The 20,394-nt window shown below is 42.1% G+C and overlaps 1 protein-coding gene across 16 annotated transcripts in view; it reads left to right on the top strand.

Annotated features, from left to right (window-relative positions):
• caska (calcium/calmodulin-dependent serine protein kinase a) overlaps positions 1-15,758 on the top strand; it is a 162,495-nt gene extending 146,737 nt beyond the window's left edge. For 5 of the 16 annotated variants that reach the window (XM_085250303.1, XM_085250297.1, XM_085250302.1 and 2 more), the window contains 10 exons: positions 547-582; positions 4,549-4,590; positions 5,042-5,238; positions 5,916-6,031; positions 10,795-10,875; positions 10,956-11,036; positions 11,132-11,334; positions 11,415-11,498; positions 13,443-13,469; positions 14,288-15,758. In XM_085250303.1, the coding sequence (XP_085106429.1) occupies positions 547-582; positions 4,549-4,590; positions 5,042-5,238; positions 5,916-6,031; positions 10,795-10,875; positions 10,956-11,036; positions 11,132-11,334; positions 11,415-11,498; positions 13,443-13,469; positions 14,288-14,464 (1,044 nt within the window). In that variant the 3' untranslated portion in view covers positions 14,465-15,758. The remainder of the gene's footprint in view (positions 1-546; positions 583-4,548; positions 4,591-5,041; positions 5,239-5,915; positions 6,032-10,794; positions 10,876-10,955; positions 11,037-11,131; positions 11,335-11,414; positions 11,499-13,442; positions 13,470-14,287) is intronic. The other 11 variants (XM_085250311.1, XM_085250309.1, XM_085250307.1 and 8 more) reach the window with 6 other exon arrangements.
• Positions 15,759-20,394: the final 4,636 nt, after the last annotated feature.

Genomic DNA, 20,394 nt, shown 5'->3' with positions numbered 1-20,394 from the left:
CACAAATTGGTGTGCCTCACAAAGCCTGCTCCGTTGCTGTGCCTCATTGCTGACAAAAACACACCGAGGCTCCAGTGGTCACCATGGTGCGAGGAGATGTGCTCCTACTCTGCTATTCTACTAAACCCAATCAGGTTCCACAGTTTCCCCTGCCAAGGCTCCAGACAGACATGTGGTGGTGCTGATGCTGCAGCTGCTTCGCTTGCTCTGTGCTTGCTTGGTTGCTCCACAGCCAGATCTGCTTTAACAGATGAGAATGACTTTTTTTTTTTTTTTTTTTTTTAACATCTAGATTGCATGTAAAAGTTCTCAGTGTGTGTGTGTGTGTGTGGACAGGTATCAACATCTTCATGGGGACTAAAAATTGGTAGTTTACTATACTTGTGGGGACCAAAATCCCCGTCCCCATGCGTTTGAAGGTATTTTTCAGTCTCTCTGTGTGTGTGTGTGTGTGTGTGTGTGTGTGTGTGTGTGTGTGTGTGTGTGTGTGTGTTGTAGTATATTTCTTAACCTTTTCTTTCTGTCATCAATGGGTCACTTTCACAGGACCTGCCATCTACCATCCAGCCCAAGGGTCGACAGGTAACTAACAATCACTCACTAGCTCCTTACAAATGCTTGCATCACACTCCTTTACACAAAAGTGTGTGTCTGAGTTTCTCCCAAACTCCCTTCTGCTTCATAAAACTCATCAGTGTGATTTGGTTGCATGTAAGTCAGGCTGTTTTTATCTGTCCCAAACTACTGATGGACAAGGATTTTGTGTGATTACAAAGCCTGAAATATTTTATTTTTGTGTGTCGGTGAGCTCCTCCTGCTCATACTGGGTGACAAATCTTTTTCATTAAATAAATACACTGCTCACTAAAATTAAAGGAACGCTTTGAAAACACATGAGATCTCCAAGGGAAAGCCCAGAATGTCCTCAATTTAGTACATCAGGACTCAGTAGGATAGCTCAAATAAGTCAAAAGATATAGACCAAAAACAAATGTCCATTACAGAGGACATTAATGAATAGGCTGGTTTTCAGGAAGATATAGCTCCAAATTGCAACAGCAGGTGCCTCAAGGCACTTTAAATTGAGTTTTATAAGGTAAAGACCCTACAATAATACAGAGAAACCCCCCAGCTGTCAGACAACACGCTATGAGCAAGCAGGAGGACACTACATCATTTGATGGAAATGAAAATTATCAATCTACAGAGGGCTGAATTCAAAGACACCCTGAAAGTCAATTTCAGTCAAGTCAATTTCCTTGCAGCAAATCAAAATGGTACTCGGTGGTTTGTCAGACACGTTTGTATGTGTGCCTGATGATATTGGAGCATGCTCCTAAATGAGAGCCTGGATAGTGTCCTGGTGTCTCCTCCCATATCTGGACCAGTGCCCTGCTGGAGGTCATGTTGTAGCTCTGGCAGTGCTCATCCTGTTCCTCCTTACACAAAGGAGCAGACACTGGTCCTGCTGATGGGTTAAGGACCTTCTACTGTCCTGTCCAGTTCTCCTAGACTAGCTGTCTGTCTCCTGGAATCTCGTCCATGTGATTGAGATGGTGCACTCCAGTTTCTGTAGAAATGGGTAGCAGCAGGTTGTGGTGGCTGAAGGTGACATCAGGATGCTGTTGTAGAAATTGCTGCTTTTCACTTCATGACTGCAGTTTAAGTAGCTCATTGTGCTGTCATCTCTTACAGAGAAGTTTCACTGAAAACTGTGTTTAAAAAAAGAAAGAAAATCTAATAATTGAGCATACGTGACTATGTACTGTATCTAAACTCTCCTAAGAATGAGAATCTCTGCTACTGTCTGGCCTGTGTGCAGACCTACCGGTTACAGAAGTCTGCTAGCAGGTCCGTCTCTAAAGGCCACTTTATGAAATGTGCAGCACGGTATTCCCAAATGGCGCAGAAGGAAATTGGTGCAGCAGCCAGAAAATCCCTCTCATCGTTTCATAGTTGGACCTTTTCTGTTCCCGTTTCAGTACTCGGTTCTTACTCATCCAATTTTATTTATACAGCACCATATCACAACAACAGTCATATAAAAGTACCCAACAATTAGATGACCACCTTGGCAACGGTAGGAAGAGCGGCCATCTGCTGACCATCAACCATCAGGGGAGGAAGACGGGCAAAAAGACACTGTGGAAGAGAGCCAGAGATTAATACTACTGCTAATAATAAAAATAACAGTAATAATAAATTGCTGTTTTAAGTGTAATCAGTGTGTATTTGCCAAACCGTTCATATTTGTGGTTTTTGTGGTGGTACTTGTCTACATACACTGATAATCAAAGTTTATATATTGTAGTGTAAAATGATTCTTAAAAGAGGCTTATTTTCTCAGTTGAGACTATTCTTTAATAATTTACCACCCCATATTTTGTAATAAAGAAACCTGGGAAACTGTGCCTTGATGAAGCTGCATGGCACGCAGGAATTAGTGGAATCGTGCTTTGGGTAAACAGAGTACTTGGTAATCATTTATTTCTAGTAATGAAAATATCAAAAATCGCCGGCCTCATCCTTTAAAAGAAGAAATATAAGATTCTGGAGCCAGGCCAAAATATCCCATTTAAATCTATAATTTACACCAAAAGTAGTGTGCAGCTGTTCAGCTTTTATCAGGCTGAAGACAGGAGTGGACTCAGTGCATCTGAGCTTTGTCTGAAGAGTGGGCGGGGAAATTGAGTTTTATTGATTTGGAGAACATAATGCTTCCCTTTGAGTCAAAGAGGGAAACTGTCATTCTGTGTGATGTGAGCAACAAAACTGGTCTGCATCACTGGCTTACACACACAATTGTAATCCTTTCATCCGTGCCCACTAACAACCACAGCTCCACAGACAAAACACATGAAAGGGAGGTCGTACTGCAGTGGTCACTCAGTGCTGGACAGCTACAGAGTGAAGAAATGTGCCTGTAGTTTGGCTGAAAACCAAACGAGACCCATGAAAAAACTGGATCTAAAAGATGCCTTAAACTCAGTTCAAGTTTAAGCAAGTCCAGTTAGCTCTGATGATTTGAGCCACATCTAAGCACTAAACAAAGACTTGGTGACAGCTCGTTTTGAAGCTTTTCTTTTAAAAAGCTGTACAAGCTACAGCACAGTTTCTGGCTTTCTCACTGTGATTTGTGTTTATCCAGTCAGGATTCTGCGTCATTGATCAGATGTGATGCAAAATGTGTCAAAATCCACAGTGGGAGAAGGGAATCTTATTTTTTATATGTAATTATATATATATATAGATAGATAGATATATGAGATATAATTTCACCAAGTAGTTAAGTGCAGTTTCTTTTTTTGTCTGAAGTATCAGAACTTATGAATAACTGCAGTGCCCTTCCCATCCTTAAGAGTAGCTGCCTCTAATTTGGATCCAGCTGGATTCTTATCCCATGTCAGGGTTTTACTAGAAGAGCATTTATGAAAAGCTGTGACCGCTGCTGTCCTCAGCACTTCACAAACCTCTTAACAATCTCTGTGGTAACAATGGCACAGGCATTGTTGAGCCTTAAAGAGCACAAGGATTCCCCTTAACCACTGGTTCCCAGTCACATTAATTCATGCAGTAACATCTCATGCGATGGTTATATCGCTGTGAGTACAGACACTATGAGTGTCATCTATGAAAAGCCAACTAAAACACTGTCCTTCCTAATGGTCTCCTTTAACCCTCATCTAGTCACAGTGTTATGTGTGTGTGCGCCTTCCTGACACATTATTAATCCCCTCTGAGGTAATCCAACATTATTTATCCAGAACCATGACTGTCACACGATTTTGCAGTTTTTCCTCAGTTGCTTTGGCACATTTAACCCTTGTGTGGTGTTCGTATTTTTGTTACTCAGCCAGTGTTCATGGGTCTGGTGGACCCGCTAGAGTTTTGGCTTTCCAAATTAACACTATCAAACAATTTTATGTTAAATTACTCAACAGATGTTTACTTCATCCCAATTACAAGCCATATGAACAGCAAACATGATTAATTTTTTTCCCTTTCCCTTTGTTAGATCACATTTATGAATGAATGTGCTTCTCGGGGTTTTTTTTGTTGCTTTGCACAATGAACTCATGTAGCATACTTGGAATAGTAAAACTGTTCATGACAGAATATTATCTATTTTTCTGATGCATATAAAACCAAAATTAGTGTAAATTGTGGGGAGTTGTTCTCAGTAGTTTGACTAAATGTTCCGGAATAGCTTCATCTATCATTCAAGAACCGATCCAAAGCAACTGACAAAAACTTCAATGCTGTGATAGAAACTCAAAGAAAAGTGGCATATAAAGGACACACCAGCAGGGGGCAGTGGAGACCACAACATACGATGCTGTATTGCAAGCTCAGCAGCCTTAGAGCTGCAGAGCTTAAAGGTTACTGAACTGCCTAATAATTTGCCACATTAATGAGAAGTAAATGTCTAAACCCTGCTATTAACCCACAACCTTCCTCCCTGCCACCGGCCTCGGCCGCCATACTGCTGTTTTAGACGTTACCTAGCCGTTTTTGCTGCATGATGTATGTGATGCTTTCAAATCCTAGATTGTATCCAGACCTCCAATCAAGGACAAAATGTCAGTGAAGGTAAGAGACAGATTTCCTCTGCCCCCCCAACTCCCCCAGAAATTAAAAAGAAAAAACACCTGTCAAACACTGCCTCCTCACTTTCCTCACACACTGTGGAAAAATATCAGCTGTGTGCTTAGAAAAGTTTTAAAGCAGGATAACGACTTGTAGTTTGATCTAATGGACACATAAACAATGCCTGTGTTGTAATTACCAGAGAGTTGAGAGCCTCATTAATAGCCCAGCAGTGTCTGGGTTCATCTCACTACAGGAAGTCCTCTCAACAGTACACCCCACCCCGTGATCCCATGCCCCCTGAGAATCCACTGCTCATTACTCTAGGCCTAGTTGTCATGATATGCAAAACAAAGCACATCATCTAGACACATTTACCCCCCCGTCTGCGTCTCTCCCACCACGTCATTCAGCTTACATACTACCCGTCTAACATCTGTGCTTTTCACCGCAGATCTACGTGAGGGCCCAGTTTGAATATGACCCCTCCAAGGATGAGCTCATCCCCTGCAAGGAGGCCGGCATTCGCTTCCGTGTGGGCGACATCATCCAGATCATATCCAAGGATGATCACAATTGGTGGCAGGGCAAGCTGGAGAACACTAAAAATGGCACAGCCGGCCTCATCCCGTCACCAGAACTACAGGAGTGGTGAGAAGAGCAACGCAGTCTCTGATAGCATGATGGCAGGAAGATAAAAGTTCCCACTAAAAATTTAAAAAGAAAAAAATCCAGGACCAATACAGTAACTGTAAAGATGGAGATGTCACCCTGGTTTGTGAATTACTGTTTTTGAACTCTTTCGGAAGTCCACTTCTCCCTGCTTTATTGTGCACTCTAAACGGGATCATACTCTACAAAGTGGTGTATTGAAAATAACTTGTAACTAGCTACAGTGATCATCTACGCTTTGAGAAAGTTTTCACTAAGCTATTAGGAAAAAAATGCAGACATCTTAAAAACGCAGTCTATAAACCAATATTTCACAATATAAAAAGTAATTACCAGTTCCTCCAGCCCGATCTGTTTTTACTCCAGATTTCAGATTTCCGCTGCCCGTCTCTCTGCTTAGTTGTATTATCTGCACTTTGTTCTAGTTCTGTACCAGTTCGTCAGAGACTCTTTCCCCCCAACTTTGTGTTGCATCAAAACACAAGGAATTAAAAAAACAAGTTGGAGTTGTGTGTTTTCAAATAGCAGTTGGTAAAATGCTGGGAAGAGCCCCTGATTATTCTGATGGCAACATGGCTTTATTGTCTCTTTACAGCTAGAATGCTTCTGTCCAGCTTTAATTGTAAACTAAGTTCAGTTGTCTGTCTGTGTGGTAGGCGGGTGGCGTGTATAGCCATGGAGAAGACGAAGCAGGAGCAGCAGGCCAGCTGTACCTGGTTTGGCAAGAAGAAGAAGCAGTACAAAGACAAGTATTTGGCAAAGCACAACGCAGGTACGCAATGTACAATCACTCACATATCTGTATTCATTTATATGCATGTGCACACAAAGCAACAAGCTGCAGACTGTTTGCATGCATGCATCTGCTTTTTTTTCCCCCACCCTGTGTGTGCACACACTTTTCTCTCAGATTGTTTGTGCCGGGGAAACTTGTATGTAACAAGATCTTGTAATATTCATCTCAAGTAGCAGAGCCAGGAATGACAGGAAAAGCTGCCAGAGCAGCAGAAATCTTATATGAGCACAGAGGCAGTTGAGGGAGATGTGGGCAGCTTGTGGATACAGACTCTAGCAGATCTCTGCATTATTAGCCATATTTTTAAATGGCATTAGAGGATGTGCATGGGCATCTTTAGTACGCGTGTAATAAAGAGGTCCTGAAAGAGCATTATTAGCGGGGGAAATAATATCAGTTTAGACGGCATTTCCAGCCTTTTAATGATTGCAGTATCATTTTCTGCTCTGCAAATATATTATTTACCAACCACAAATTAACTGAGTCATAAGCTGTCTCTTCAGTGTGGCTGCCATCCTGCTGGGAAAAGTAGTCCTTATTCTGCTTTGCTGTGTCGAACAGAATACACAGTGTAGCAGCACATGAATCAGTTCTTCACACACTGCAGGCTCTGGTTAGCGTGATCCCCAGCTCACAGCAGAAGGACTACAGTCACCAGCTGCAGTCCGAGATGATGGAGCTGGAATGAGTCCAACCACAGGACACAATCCTCTGTCCTGAAGAAAGGAATAATGTCAACGACCACTACAATCAGGACTTCTGTAGCATGAAAGACACTGAGTGGCTAAACTTGCCTTTACGTAGCTTTAGTGTGTGACGTCAACAAGCAGCAAAAAAGAAACATCAAAAAGCATTTGCACAGTAAAAGATGAGAATAAATCCAATTTTAATTAAAAATAATAAGTCATATTTGTTCTAATCATGTGATCAGTCATGATCAGGTTGTTAGAGGTGAACAGGATCTGTTTGCTACACAGTGGAATTGTTTATTCTTGTCCTTTGATTTCAGAATGATCCGTTTAAAAAATATATTAAGTGATTTTAATATCGTGGCTATGAAGTAGTTACATAAGTTATTAGGGTGAAACAAGGGGGGCGTTTACAGTGTGGTGCATTGTGGCCTTCTCTGTCACTTCTGATCTCAAGTTTGTAGCTCAGGTAACTAGAACTTCACATCCCCCCCGTACAAACACGTGCATGTAGCCCCAGCTGTGTTTGATTACATGTGGGAACTTGGTAGTCTATATTGAGAACCAGTCAGTGTCTACATGTCCATGTTGAGCTGAACAGAAGTCTAAAGAAGCTGCATGCTTATTATGATTTGTGTACTGCTCCTCTGGTTTTCTATGAACCACAGACTGAGCCCAGAGAGAGTCGAGTAGTAGTGTACTGAGTAATGAGGAAAATGTACTGCTAATTCATTCTTTATTGTGCAAACAGTTTGTCTCAAAGGATTATGGGATAAGATAAGTCATGCTGATAATGTAACCGAGGGTGCTATAGGGTGTGTGTGTGTGCGCACATACGTGTGTACAGTACAGTGTGTGTGCATCTGAAAATCCACTCTTGTGAGCATGTCTATAAATCCGTGCACTCGAACACCCTGAGTGACCAATATGAAGGACGGAGACACAGTATTTTCTGTCAGTGCCAATCAGAGCTCTTCTTGTGCTGTTGTCATTCCTTTGCTTCAAATTTGGCATTGAAAAGATCCTACCTTGCTTGCTTTTAGGCAGTAATGGGGACTAAAGTCATTTTGTGAAAGAAATGTGTTCTAAAGTTGACCTGAAGCTGCAAATTAACAGAGTAAAGATCTGTTTTTTCCCCTGTGAACAGTCTGTTTTTCAGGCATTTCTGTGCACAAAATGAGGACTTTGTTCCCATTCGCTTCCATTCAAATGGAATGTTTGGATGTTTTCTTTGAATGGACAGTATGAACAAAAACCGTCCAAGGTCCTTACAGGCACATGGACTTGTGAAGCCGTCCTGTGAAAGAAATTGTCTGAACAGTCCAAAGCATGTAACACACTAGTGAATGCATGGGACCCACAGTTATCTGCATGCCATCATTTAGTGATTAATTCAAAATAATCAAAACAGCGAGTCCGCTGTAACTCCATCCAACATTTTACTGATAACAGGTTCAACAGTGTGTAACCGTTTGGTCAGAACCACTACAGTCAAAAACAATTATTATTTTCATCCTCTGTCATTTGTTTTTGGTGGACTGCCCCACCTTACATACACATGCATAAAGCAAGCAGCAGCAAAACCCCCTGCAAACAACACACCATAGATATGTTGCTTAAATCACATACAGCATGACAATAAAAGCTTGGGGGGGTAGGTGGGGGTGGGGGGTTGCAGTAATAGTAGGCAAGCCAAAGCAGCCTAAATGGTGTATCCAAAATAATTAACCAGTTAGATCAGCTGATCTCTTGGGATCAGGGATGAGCTTCGCTCGGTTTCATGTTAGAGACCGTGAGACTAAAGTGTCAGTCAGATGCGTTTCCGGTTATTTCCCAGGAATTGTTTTCCTTGTGAGGGAGCTATTCTCATGACAATCACTTCATCACATTTACAAAGACGGTCCGCATGGACTGACTTCAAGCTCTGCTAGTTTAGTCCATTGGATCACAAACTTTTTCCTGCTATGCTCCATTTCAGAAGCTGAAAAAACGCCACGTCCCTCAAATAGGTTGAATTTTAAGAAAAATAAAACTATGTGTGATGACACCACGAAGCTTAGTTTCTTACATATTTCTCCCTCCCTCACCATTTACACTCCATCAATGAGCCTGGCTTTATCACTGCCTAATCTAGAATCATTTTCACAGACAGTAGAGTAGAAGGCCCACATTCAACTATTACATTAAGTTAACATAAATGTTAGCAGAAGATATTCCTTGTTGTTAGTCCTGTGCTGTGTATCTCAATGAGATGGACATGCAGAGGTAGAAACTGCAATGGCACAGCTTTGACAATCAAACAGAAACATCAGACTGTTGATGGTTGAGCGAGAATTAACCTGACGCTGTATCCCCAATCAAACAGTCAGGCCAACGTTTCACAGGCAGAGCAACAGGTGCACAAAACATTAGCTTCACTGCCAACATCCAAAGACGCACTGAAATGCGGAGAAGCGTTCGTAACTGTCCCTTATAAATTCATATATCCTGAAATAATGAGCAACTCCTGAATTCCTGGAACTAGTAGCAATCACGTTATCATCAGCAACACATTTTTAAACATCTAGATATGGTAATCACTGCAGGTCCTGGAAAACACCCGATTGCACAATTCTGTGTGACTGCTTTATTATTATTTTATATAAATCGTCATCAATCATCATTTATAGCTGGAAAACGGGGTGACAGATTCCTGGGAAGTACCCACTGCTACCCCTCGGACAGCTGGAGGCAGATGCAGGATGCCTCCATAGTTGGATGCAGCCGGGCTCTGCTGCGCTGCTTGTGGTTGTTGGTGACCATCACCACCAACCACCCCCAACCCACACGTCACCAGTTAGTGTGAATAAACTCTCTAACAGCAACAACAACAGTATTCTGTCTGCATCCATCTCCGCTCAGCACTGTGTGCTGCTGCACAGCTGCCCAGATGTTGTATCTTGCTGTTTTGCGTTCTGTAATTCTGCTGTTGTAACCATGTTATGACCCCTGCTGTTCATCTCTCTCGCTTTCTCCTACTGAACGGCCTCTCTGCATGTAAGTAACAACCAGTGACAGCAACCAACTCCTCCTCTTTTCTCTCGCTCTCTTCTTCTTCTCTGATTAACTGTGTAGATTAGATCAGCTGTCACTGCCAGCGTTTCACTTTTGTTTCTGTTGACAAAAACAACAGAAGGCTGAGGCAAAACTGAAACCGTGTAGCTTACTCTGTGTGTTTTTAGACACTGCGTGCTGTGATGGTGACCCTAACCTGTCTTCTCATTCACGTTTGGTGTAGTGTGTTCATCTACGGGTCCACTAATGTAACCAGTCTTTTAATAACCTTTTCAGTCCAATATAATGTCGCTGTCACAGTCACCGTCCGTCTGTCAGTCTGAGCAGCAGCTGCTGACTTGTGGGTGTTATATTTCGCTTGTCAGCAGGCTGAGATGTTGGCTGCACAGAGGCTCATGTTTCAGAGGCAGAGAGCACGTAGCACAGTGAGCCGCTCAGCTTTAACACGCGATACGCTCTGCAGCCCAGACATTCTGCAATTTCCTTTATTTAGTCTACTTTCTATCTGAAAGTAAGCATAACAGGTGTCCTTTAAACCTCCACCAACAGCGAGTAAAAAGTAGAACTGAAAGCTCCGGTTCAGGTTGAACAGGTTTTTTGAAATATCCCAGTTTTCCTGTGTAGCTGCTGACTGAATGAGCAGCAGAATAAATGAGAAGCTGGCCTGCATTTAAAAAACCATCATGGAGAGATCAAAGCTTCTTTTAGAGATTCATTTGCATTTCAGCTTAACAATTATTATTCGAGCTGGGCAGTGGATCTGTCTCTCTGAACCCAACTCTAGTTATTCCCACCCACTGTTTCCTCATCAGGCCTTTTTTCACTGAGATTTTTAATCTGCTTTGGTTTGTCTTCACCTCGTAGTTAGCGGATGTGTTAGATATTCTCTAGCCTCCTTGCTTCCCTTACACTCTAGTTTTCTAGCTGTTTTTATCCCACACAGTTCTCTGCACATCCTCCTAATCTGCATCTGTCTCTGGCGTCTCTCGTCTCCAGTGTTTGACCAACTAGACCTTGTCACATATGAGGAGGTTGTGAAGCTTCCTGCCTTCAAGAGGAAAACGCTAGTTTTGTTAGGTGAGTAACACCAAGTGCAGCAGCAGGACACTAGAACAGCTGCCGTGGCCTCGCTGACCGTCTGTGTTTGTCTTTGTCAGGCGCTCATGGAGTGGGCAGGAGACATATTAAGAACACACTTATAACCAAACTCCCTGACAGATTCGCCTACCCCATCCCACGTAAGACGCACAATCGACAGTCTTTACGAGCGCTGCTGTGCATGTAGGGAGGTGTAATTCTCTCACTTCCTGTGTCTGATCCTGTGTGCTCACAGACACAACCAGACCTCCAAAGAAGGATGAGGAGAACGGCAAGAACTACTACTTCGTTTCCCATGACCAGATGATGCAGGACATCAGCAACAATGAGTACCTGGAGTATGGCAGCCACGAGGATGCCATGTACGGGACGCGCCTGGAAACCATTCGCAAGATCCACCAGCAGGGGCTCATCGTCATACTGGACGTTGAACCTCAGGTGCGTGCTTATGTGAGGGCACCAAGTCTTCATGCATGGAGTACGTAAGGACACTGAACCCTAACATGTGTTTTCATCAGGCCTTAAAGGTCCTGCGGACGGCCGAGTTTGCCCCGTACGTCGTGTTCATCGCTGCACCAACCATCACACCAGGCATTAATGAGGTAGGAAAATGACTGACGCACTCAGCACAAGGCTGGTGATGTTCTCCATCTCTCCTGATGTTCATTAAACAACCAAACCTGACTCTACTGTACTTTGAAATGAGCATAACAAATCAACTTCAAAGACAAACTGCATATTTTTATTTTTAGACTGCAGGAGACTAGCTTTGCTTAATTTATATTTCCAAATAATCATTATACATGTCTTATATTTTTATACTGTTGAAAAAAATTAAAGGAACACTTTGTAATGGGACTCTCAGTATCGGGGGGGGGGGAGACTGGCTAATGTGTCCATAACTAAAAGATGCCATATGGAGGGCTGAAAGTCAAGGTGAAAAAATAATCCGGCAGGTTAGTTCATTTAGCTGAATTTCATTGCACCAACTCTAGATGTTACTGAGTGGTTTGCCACACATGTTTGTATGCATGTCTGATGACGCTGCACATGCTTCTAATGAGTGATGGATGGTGTCCTGGGGGCTTTCCTCCCAGACCTGGACCAGGGCATCACTGAGCTCCTGGTCTGGATAGATATGGCCCAAAAAGTCTGAGTTACAACCTGGTAGCTTCAGATGGACCAAAACATTATGTCCCAGAGTTTATATTGGATTTAGGTCAGGCAAGTGTGGGGGCCAGTCAATGGCATCAGTACCTTCATCCTCCAGGAACTACCTGCATCATCTTGTTGCATTAGGCTGGGCATCATCACCGTACGGCCTTAGGAAGTCTGTTTCTGATTGTTTAGCCAGAGCATTGCCCTGCTGAGGGTTATGTTGTAGCTCTGGAAGTGCTCATCCTGTTCCTCCCTGTACAGAGGAGCAGATAGTGGTCCTGCTGAAGGCCCTGTTCAGCTCTCCTGGAGTTAACTGCCTGTCTCCTTGAATCTCCTCCATGTTCTTGAAACCGTGCCTTGAGATGCAGCAAGCCTTCTGTCACTGACACATATTGATGTGCCATCCTGGAGGATTTGGATTACCTGTGTAATGTGTCTGTAGGGTCCAGGTGACCTCCACCGTACAGGTGGAGGACACCTGATACCTGGACCCTACCTGGACCCCTACCCTACCACCTGGATACCATTCCTGTTTTGGGATTGTCTCATTCTTGCCCCTATACTGTATCTGTTGTTAAGACCAAGCAGCTGAAACTGATAACAACCCGCTCTGCTAGTTAACTCACCAGGTCAATATCCAACAAGTTTGACTGACCTGATGCTGCACTCTGATTAAAAAGTGTTCCTGTAATTTTTTGACGTGTGTGTGTGTGTGTGTGTGTGTGTGTGTGTGTGTGTGTGTGTGTGTGTGTGTGTGTACCATGTTTACATATCTTTGTGGGGACCAAACATTGGAATTTTACTATACTTGTGGGAACCAACAGCCCTTATGGAGACAAAATGCCCTTCCCCACGAGTTTGAGAGCATTTCTGAGGCTCAAAATGTGGTTTTTAGCCTATTGTTTAAGTTGGAGGGTTAGGGTAAGCGGCTAGGGAAAGGGATATGTCAGTTAGATGACCCCACAAAGGTAGGTGTGTGTGTGTGTGTGTGTGTGTGTGTGTGTGTGTGTGTGTGTGTGTGTGTGTGTGTTTTAAAGGAGATTCATAATAAGTCACCTTTTGAAATTGTGTGCCACTGATTTCACCCAACTGTGAGACATGTTACTGTGTATGTCTGAGCTGTGTGTAATACCTGAATTATGCTTCAGGAAATCTACATCTTCCTTTAACATAACCAGAAACCGCTCTCAACCCTACATCCTGACCTTCCATGTAACCTGTCTTAAAAGGGTTCCCGGTTATGTTGTAAGTTAGGACTTAGATTTCCTGCTGAAGTCTGAATCAGGCTTGAGGTTTGAGTTCGCATGCTGCTCCTCACTCGTCTCTGCACTCGTCTTTTTGTTTGTTTTGCACGCTGCATGTGTTTGTTTGCATGGCACTCCGCTCAGATGCCCAGGTGGTGTCGAACACTGCCAGTAAGTAAGACCTGACAGAGCAGATGCTTTAGTGTGTGTGTGTGTGTGTGTGTGTGTGTGTGTGTGTGTGTGTGTGTGTGTGTGTGTGTGTTCCATGATTCTAGTGATAAGTTCTGCCAACTGTGTTTTACTGTTTTCTTCCTCCTCTGCTGGCTGTAGGCCAACACGCTGTGTGACACAGCCATCTTGCAGGTTGAGTGCATCACTGTGGGTCTAACACGGTGAAACGCGTACAGTTCAGTGTGGAGCCTGTTCAGTGCTGTAGCAGACACAGGGTTGGGCTTTAAAGTTGGCGGGCAGTCTGGTCTGCTGTGCTAACTTCCTGTTCCATATTTTAGTCAGCCTTTCAAGCCAGAAAACCATCTATGGCCAATTCATTAGGTTCTGTGAGTTTAATCTAACACAGTATATAAAACCTTGTTTCAGGAGGGATGCAATGCACTGTAACTTTAGAAATGTTCTGAGTATGAAGGTAAAAATCTACTAAATATACTCGTGAATTTTTTGCTCCTGTCCCTAACTGAGCCTCAGCATTTTCCAATTAATGAGCTCTAAAAAGGTCTTAACGTGGCAGTGTATCGTGAGCCTGCAGTGGAGGCTCCTCTCACTGATATCTTTAAATGTTGTGGATAAAATTATGGAAACTGAAAATGAGATGGTTAGTTTTAGGTATAAGAACCTAAAAATGTGGAAAATCCTGTGATAGACTTTACATCCCACAGTGTGTAGGGGCCCTAAGGATTTCTTTTTTTTTTTTTTTTGGTCCTGTCTTGCCTTCACCTTTTTTGTCATTTTCACTCCTCCTGCTCCTCCTTCAGGACGAGTCACTCCAGCGGCTGCAGAAAGAGTCGGAGATCCTGCAGAAGACCTACGCACACTATTTCGACCAGACCATCATCAACAACGAGATTGATGAGACCATCAGGCACCTGGAGGAGGCCATTGACCTGGTGTGCACCACCAGTCAGTGGGTCCCTGTGTCCTGGGTGTACTGACCCGTAACATCTCATCCGCCTTCGCGCTCTCTCCCCCTCTTCCACTTCCCGCCAGCAACACCTCGGCTGTCTTGCCCTCTTCATAACTACAACACCGACACAGAAGACTCTAATAACAGAAGCCGACAGGGCAGCCCTCTCTACACTGCACTCGATCGGAACCGACTCAGCGTACTGTGAAAGCGTAACAGCATTCAAGCGTCGGACTCTTGCCCTCGCAGATGACCTAGTCTCATAGTGTTGTATAAAAACAGAGTAAAAGTGAATATTGTCATGTCTGTACTAGCTAGGAGGCAACATTTTTGTAGATGTTTGTTTTAAAGAGACAGTACTGCGTCCCGTCCTCTCATGTTGGTGCACCTGCAGTAACCCTCCCATCACGGCTGTTGGAGAAGGACACTGTCTGCAGATGCAGTAAAAGCACACACACTGCAATGTCTTTCATCTGTAGATGTTTTTTGTTTTGTTTTTCCCCTCTCCAGCTGTTAGTGCAGTCACACGCACCTTTGGACTACCGGGTACTGTCTCTTCTAAATAAATCCATAAATGGTTTTAGAGATTTGAATGAGGTTATCATGCATGTGGACATTTGCAAGCTTCCATGCTGTCAGTCAGTGTTCCCCGTGTCCCTCTGTAAACCCTCCGAGAATTAAAAGAAGGCAAAATATATATATTACCAGAAAGAAATTAAAAAAAAGAAAACATTCCAGCTCTTTGGAAAAGTGAACTCAACCAAAAGGAAAACAAAAATGTTAAAAATAAACCAAGAGTGACTGAGCCAGACGTTGACTTGACACCTATGCACATCCCTTGCATTTCAGGTGATGTTTCTAAATTTCTAGAATTATCGACCATGTAAGTGAGATGTGTTTGTATTTAAAAAAAAAAAAAGAAAAAAAAAAAGGAAGAAATCTAATAAAAGTTTTGATTTTTTTTTCTCTTTTTGATTTATCGTACACCTAGTTCAGCATTTGCCATTTCCAAACTGTGATGTCCAAGAGTGTGTTTCAATCCAGTTTAAAAAGCAGCGATAGATGAGATCTGTCTTGAAACTGTAACCGTGTGCGGTGCAAGTGCAAGTGCACGCTTTACTTTGTGCAGAGCTGACGGCTTCAGAGGATGAGGAGGCCGTGCGTGCCGCTGAATAACCACATACAGTATATGAATATGACTGCCCCTCGGGTGTAAATGACTCCACAATGATGCAGGTTCTTCGGTATGAACAGTTTTTTTTTTTTTTAAATATATTTCCTTTTATGTGTTGGAAAATTAAACTTGAAGTGTCTCTTCATTGCGTTCTTTTTGCAGCGTCACATGAAAAGCATCTCTTCTAAAATCTGGCAAAGACCTGCTCAGGGTGGTGCTGGTCACGCTGTACGTGTATCATTTAGTATTAAAAGCCACAAAAATGCACTAATGTGTGACGTTCACTCAGAGATGGAGAAAGATGTAAGGAAGGGGTGAGAAATTGTTTTCATAGATGGGGACTTCTCACAAAGTGATGGTCGATAAGCTGGAAAATCAAAGGTCACATGTAATGAAAAAATGGATATTCAAATTTAATAATAATAATCTTCAGTTTCAGTTGCCAGCTTTATGCTGGGTTAGAGGCTGGAAGATAGCCATGATAACTCTAGTGTCTGCTCATATATTGGGGAATGTGGCTCTTTGCCAAAAAGCAGTAAACCTCGGAGCACTCACAGCACCAGCAGCCTGTCCAATTCAATTCAATTTTATTTGTGTAGCGCCAAATCACAACAAAAGTCGCCTCAAGGCGCTTCATAGCGTCCACAAAGAAAGCAGCTCTTGTAGAGTTCACAATACAAATGACTTTTTCTGAATGGGTCATTCTAAGCTGATATTTGGAAGCCCATGAACTTTATATTACTTTTTTTTTAAGTATTTTCCCCGTTCCTTAGTTTTTAAATGATTTTTCCATTGTTTGTTTGGGTTTTTTCACATGCTTCAGATCAAATACATTTTAAAAGATAACCCCAGATAAATACAATATGCAATTTTTGATTGATGAATTCATCTATTGAAGGAAAAAACCTATTCATACCTGCATTTTTCATTGAGCCAGGCTAGTTGCAAAATCATGTTTGTATAGATGTTTATGTCTGCGTCTAACTTGGCTAATATTTACATTTACTGAACTTTTACTTTAGTTACCTCCAAACTCGCTGACGTAAAAAGTCCAAAATGTAGGTAGTATCTTAAGACCTGAACTCTCCCATGGCATGCATTTTTAATGAATGTGGAAACAAAGAATTAACCAGATTTTTTTTTTTTTTACCTGGTTTTTGTTTATGACAAAAATGAGCTCCACATATGAGGACTTTCATCTTAAATTTCATTAGAACAGTGGCAGCATAATTTCTTCATAAGTGGATATCAGGCCCTTGTAGAGCAAAATTTAGTGTTTTGGTCTAGACAACCCAAAATGTGATGTCCACATATGTGGACGCCAGGTCCTAGGAGGTTAAAAAAGGGATGGGCTAACTGCCATTACACACCAAGTGTGTAAAAACGACAGAAAATTAAGAAGTTTTTGCATCCAAACGTATGTTTCAGTGTGGAAAAAAAAAAAAATCAGTCAACATCAAGGTCCTGGTGTCCCTGAACAAGAAAGGGTCCTTTCTTGTTCAGGGACAAGTGAGCTTCATCCAGTTCTCACCACAAGACACCAGCAGGGAGAATTTTGAGGTTGATTCTGGAGCTAAAGCTGTGTCATGACCGCTTTCATACATATTTCAGGATGTCAGTGACGCAGTTTGAACTCTTGTTAACAGCGTTGGGAACAGAGAAATCGTTTCAGAGAGCCGCCTGCTTCTGAGGTAAAACAGTATTGTTTCATTATTCCCAGATCCCTGTCTGTTTAGTACAAGTGTGTGTTTTTGAGCTACGAGCAGATTTTCAGACTGGGAACATACGTCCATCTTATTTACACAGTAAATAGTCCAAAGGACCACATTAAAGTTGGTTTCCTGTAAGAAATGCTTTGTGCACATCCCTCCAGCTTCAGCACTGCCTGTGAGTAACTGCAGCTCGATCCAAACCAATGAATGCAGGCGGGTGCTTTCTGGGCTGATCACATGTTAGTTTTATTGCAGCATAAAATCAAAAGGTTCATACTACACTTTACTGCAATACTAGATTTTTAATTCACATTTACTACGTTTTGAAGTAGCTCAAAGTGAAGCCAGCTGCAATTATTTACTATGATTTTAGGTCGTTTAGTGCAGTGGTTCCCATCTAAAGCTCTATGGACAAATCTGCTTTTAGTTTTAAGACTTTTGTCTAATCCTGGTTTCGCAACTACATTTGAACTAAAAATGCTCAAATCTTGCTCAAATCATCTGCCTAATTATAGAGGTCACCTTGTTCTGCCAGAGCCGTTCTCTTCCATCAGAGTCTCAACGTGCGCCTCAGAACATTAGCAGGAGATCCTTTAGTTCCTGCAGGTGTGCATTCGTTGGATCAGCCTGGTTATGGTGAGGTCAGACCGGGAAAACGTGTACACATAAAGCAGAGAGGCGGTACCAGCAGCAAGGGCAGATGAGGCAGACCACAGTGGATAAAAAAAATATAACGGGCATGGATTATTGAGGCCAGATAGGGTCATTACACACACACACACACACGTCCATCTATCCAAGTTTCATACTGGCAAACTCAGGAATACCTTGATGGATATGGCCCCAAAAGCCTCTTCTTAACTCATTAGATTTTGGTGGTTAAGGCCAGTGTGAAAAGGTTACACATCATTGTAATGTTCTGCAAAACCACCTTCTGGCCTTCATTCAGCAGCATAAGTAGGGAATGGAGGAGGAAACAGCAACAGGAAGCTGTGTTGTTTCACACAGCATGCATTTACGCTGCACTGCAGAGAGAAAAACGTGTTTCCCAATATATTTTTCATATCAAACAACTGGCTAATTTAAATGTTTCAGATGCAAATGACCTTGTTACTCTTCACCTTGTGGCACATATGAAGATGAAGTTAATCATGTATTTATGTGTGTATGTGCATGCATCGTTCCACCAGAAAGAAAAGCCAGACTTTTAGTTAAAGTCACGCATAATAAATGGAGTCCAGCATGTCATACATTCCTGAGGCTTATATACCTCAGGTGAATGTGCATTAAGCTGACCTCTCTGTTGAAACACTGCATTTGGTGATTTCAATCAATGCAAGTGAGCGATTAGAGTCCTCCAGAGCTGAAACCTGTGGTTTGCTGTTGAATAATCCCATAGCATTAACGTCAGGGGAAAGAAAAACAAGGAGCAGTTGACAGGACAGCTGTGGTTGGTTTTCTTTTTTTTATTCATTTTTTATCAGGTATGGATGTTAAATATCTCACAGTTGATGTGTTACCTAAGCAAGAAGAAGAAAAATAATTGATTTTTAAAATCTGGCTTCTTCACCTTCTCTGAAAGCCCCACACTGATTTATAGAGAACAGCCCTGGGAGTCGGGAAAATGTACAATGACCACGATCCTCTCACACACTTTTATCACTGAGGTGGAGGCAGAGATCCAGCTTGGATCAACAGTGAAGAACGTGAAGATTTGTTGAGTCTGACACAGAGAAATAAAATATTAACATTCACTTCATGCAGAAGTTTTGATGTAGCTTTTTTTTGGCACTTTAATCACCACAGGGCAAGTGTCATCTGATTTTATTAAATGCAAGAAAACTCACATGAAAATATTTTAGATGGATGTATTGCTAGGGGAAAAGTTTCCCATTTAAGGTGATACAACTTTGTGGCAAATTGTTGCTTATATATTCAGCATTTACAGAATATACCGCTATAACCTTGGTTCTCTGAGTGAGAGATGGCAAACTTTGTTCACCACTTCAGGCCAACTTTAAGAGTGAGCCATCACCGACATCTCCATAGACCTTCATATTTAAATTACCAGCTGACACACATGTGCAAGTGTAAACAATAGCTATTCATTGGGCTTCACATTTTCTAACTGGAGTCACTGAACTTGATCTTATACCCGTATGTACCATAAGGGATTATTTTAATATAGTTATATGGTTATGTGGTTACTAACAGACCTGTGAGTTTGGCTTTCAGTTTTGATGAGTTGCACTGATTAGCAACTATCTGTGTCTGTGAAAAACAAAATACAACAAAGCTAACTGGCTATAGCTGAAATTAAAAGAAAAGCAAAAGAAAGTGCTACAACTGAGATTTCAAGTCAGGAGACTGTAGTGGTGAATTAGAAATGAGGTCTCCATTTGTTGTGTATCATTGCCACCTTTACAAAGTCAGTGTGTTTTTGGGCTCCACCAACTCCTGAGGGAACTAGCTGCTGCTTTAGCTGCTAAATGCTCATTTCGTTGGTAAGCTAGTCTCTAACACTATCTATCAGACTGTTGGTAATGCACTAACATAGTATATAGTCATTATGTGATTGCAAGAGTCCTGACTTTTCATTGACAATCCCAGTTATTATATCCTAATAGAGCATTTTGATTGATAGGCTGCAGCTCCACCAGGCTTCCCTTTAACTTGCTGAGGTCTGAGTCATCATGGGTGACAAACTGTACTTTAAAGAAGGCCAAAACTGTCTTTTTTGTGTCAGTTAGTTTGTGATTGCCATGACTTTGGAGAATATTTTAATAAAAAGAAAATATATATATATTCTGTTTCCTCAGGATTAGATTAAAGCTGAATGCTGTATGGCAACAGAGGGTTAAAGCTTTAGACATGACAGTCTGAGTGCATAATTCCCAGATGACTGCTGTTTATCTTCGAGACCTGGGCTGCTTTGTTGATTTTGAATAATAATACAGTTGAACTAGAAGATGTACTTAATCCTGTGGTCTGAGACATCATCAGTGACATCTACAACCCTATGTCACTACAGTTTGTATTAAACTGTTTTCTAAGTCTTGGCGATCGGAAAAT

This window comes from Mchenga conophoros, linkage group LG16 (assembly GCF_057382185.1).
Source record: "Mchenga conophoros isolate Kocher_MC1m ecotype Shallow Benthic linkage group LG16, M_conophoros_male_GT1.1, whole genome shotgun sequence".
Lineage (NCBI taxonomy): Eukaryota > Metazoa > Chordata > Actinopteri > Cichliformes > Cichlidae > Mchenga > Mchenga conophoros.
This window is presented reverse-complemented; position numbering and strand designations above follow the sequence as displayed.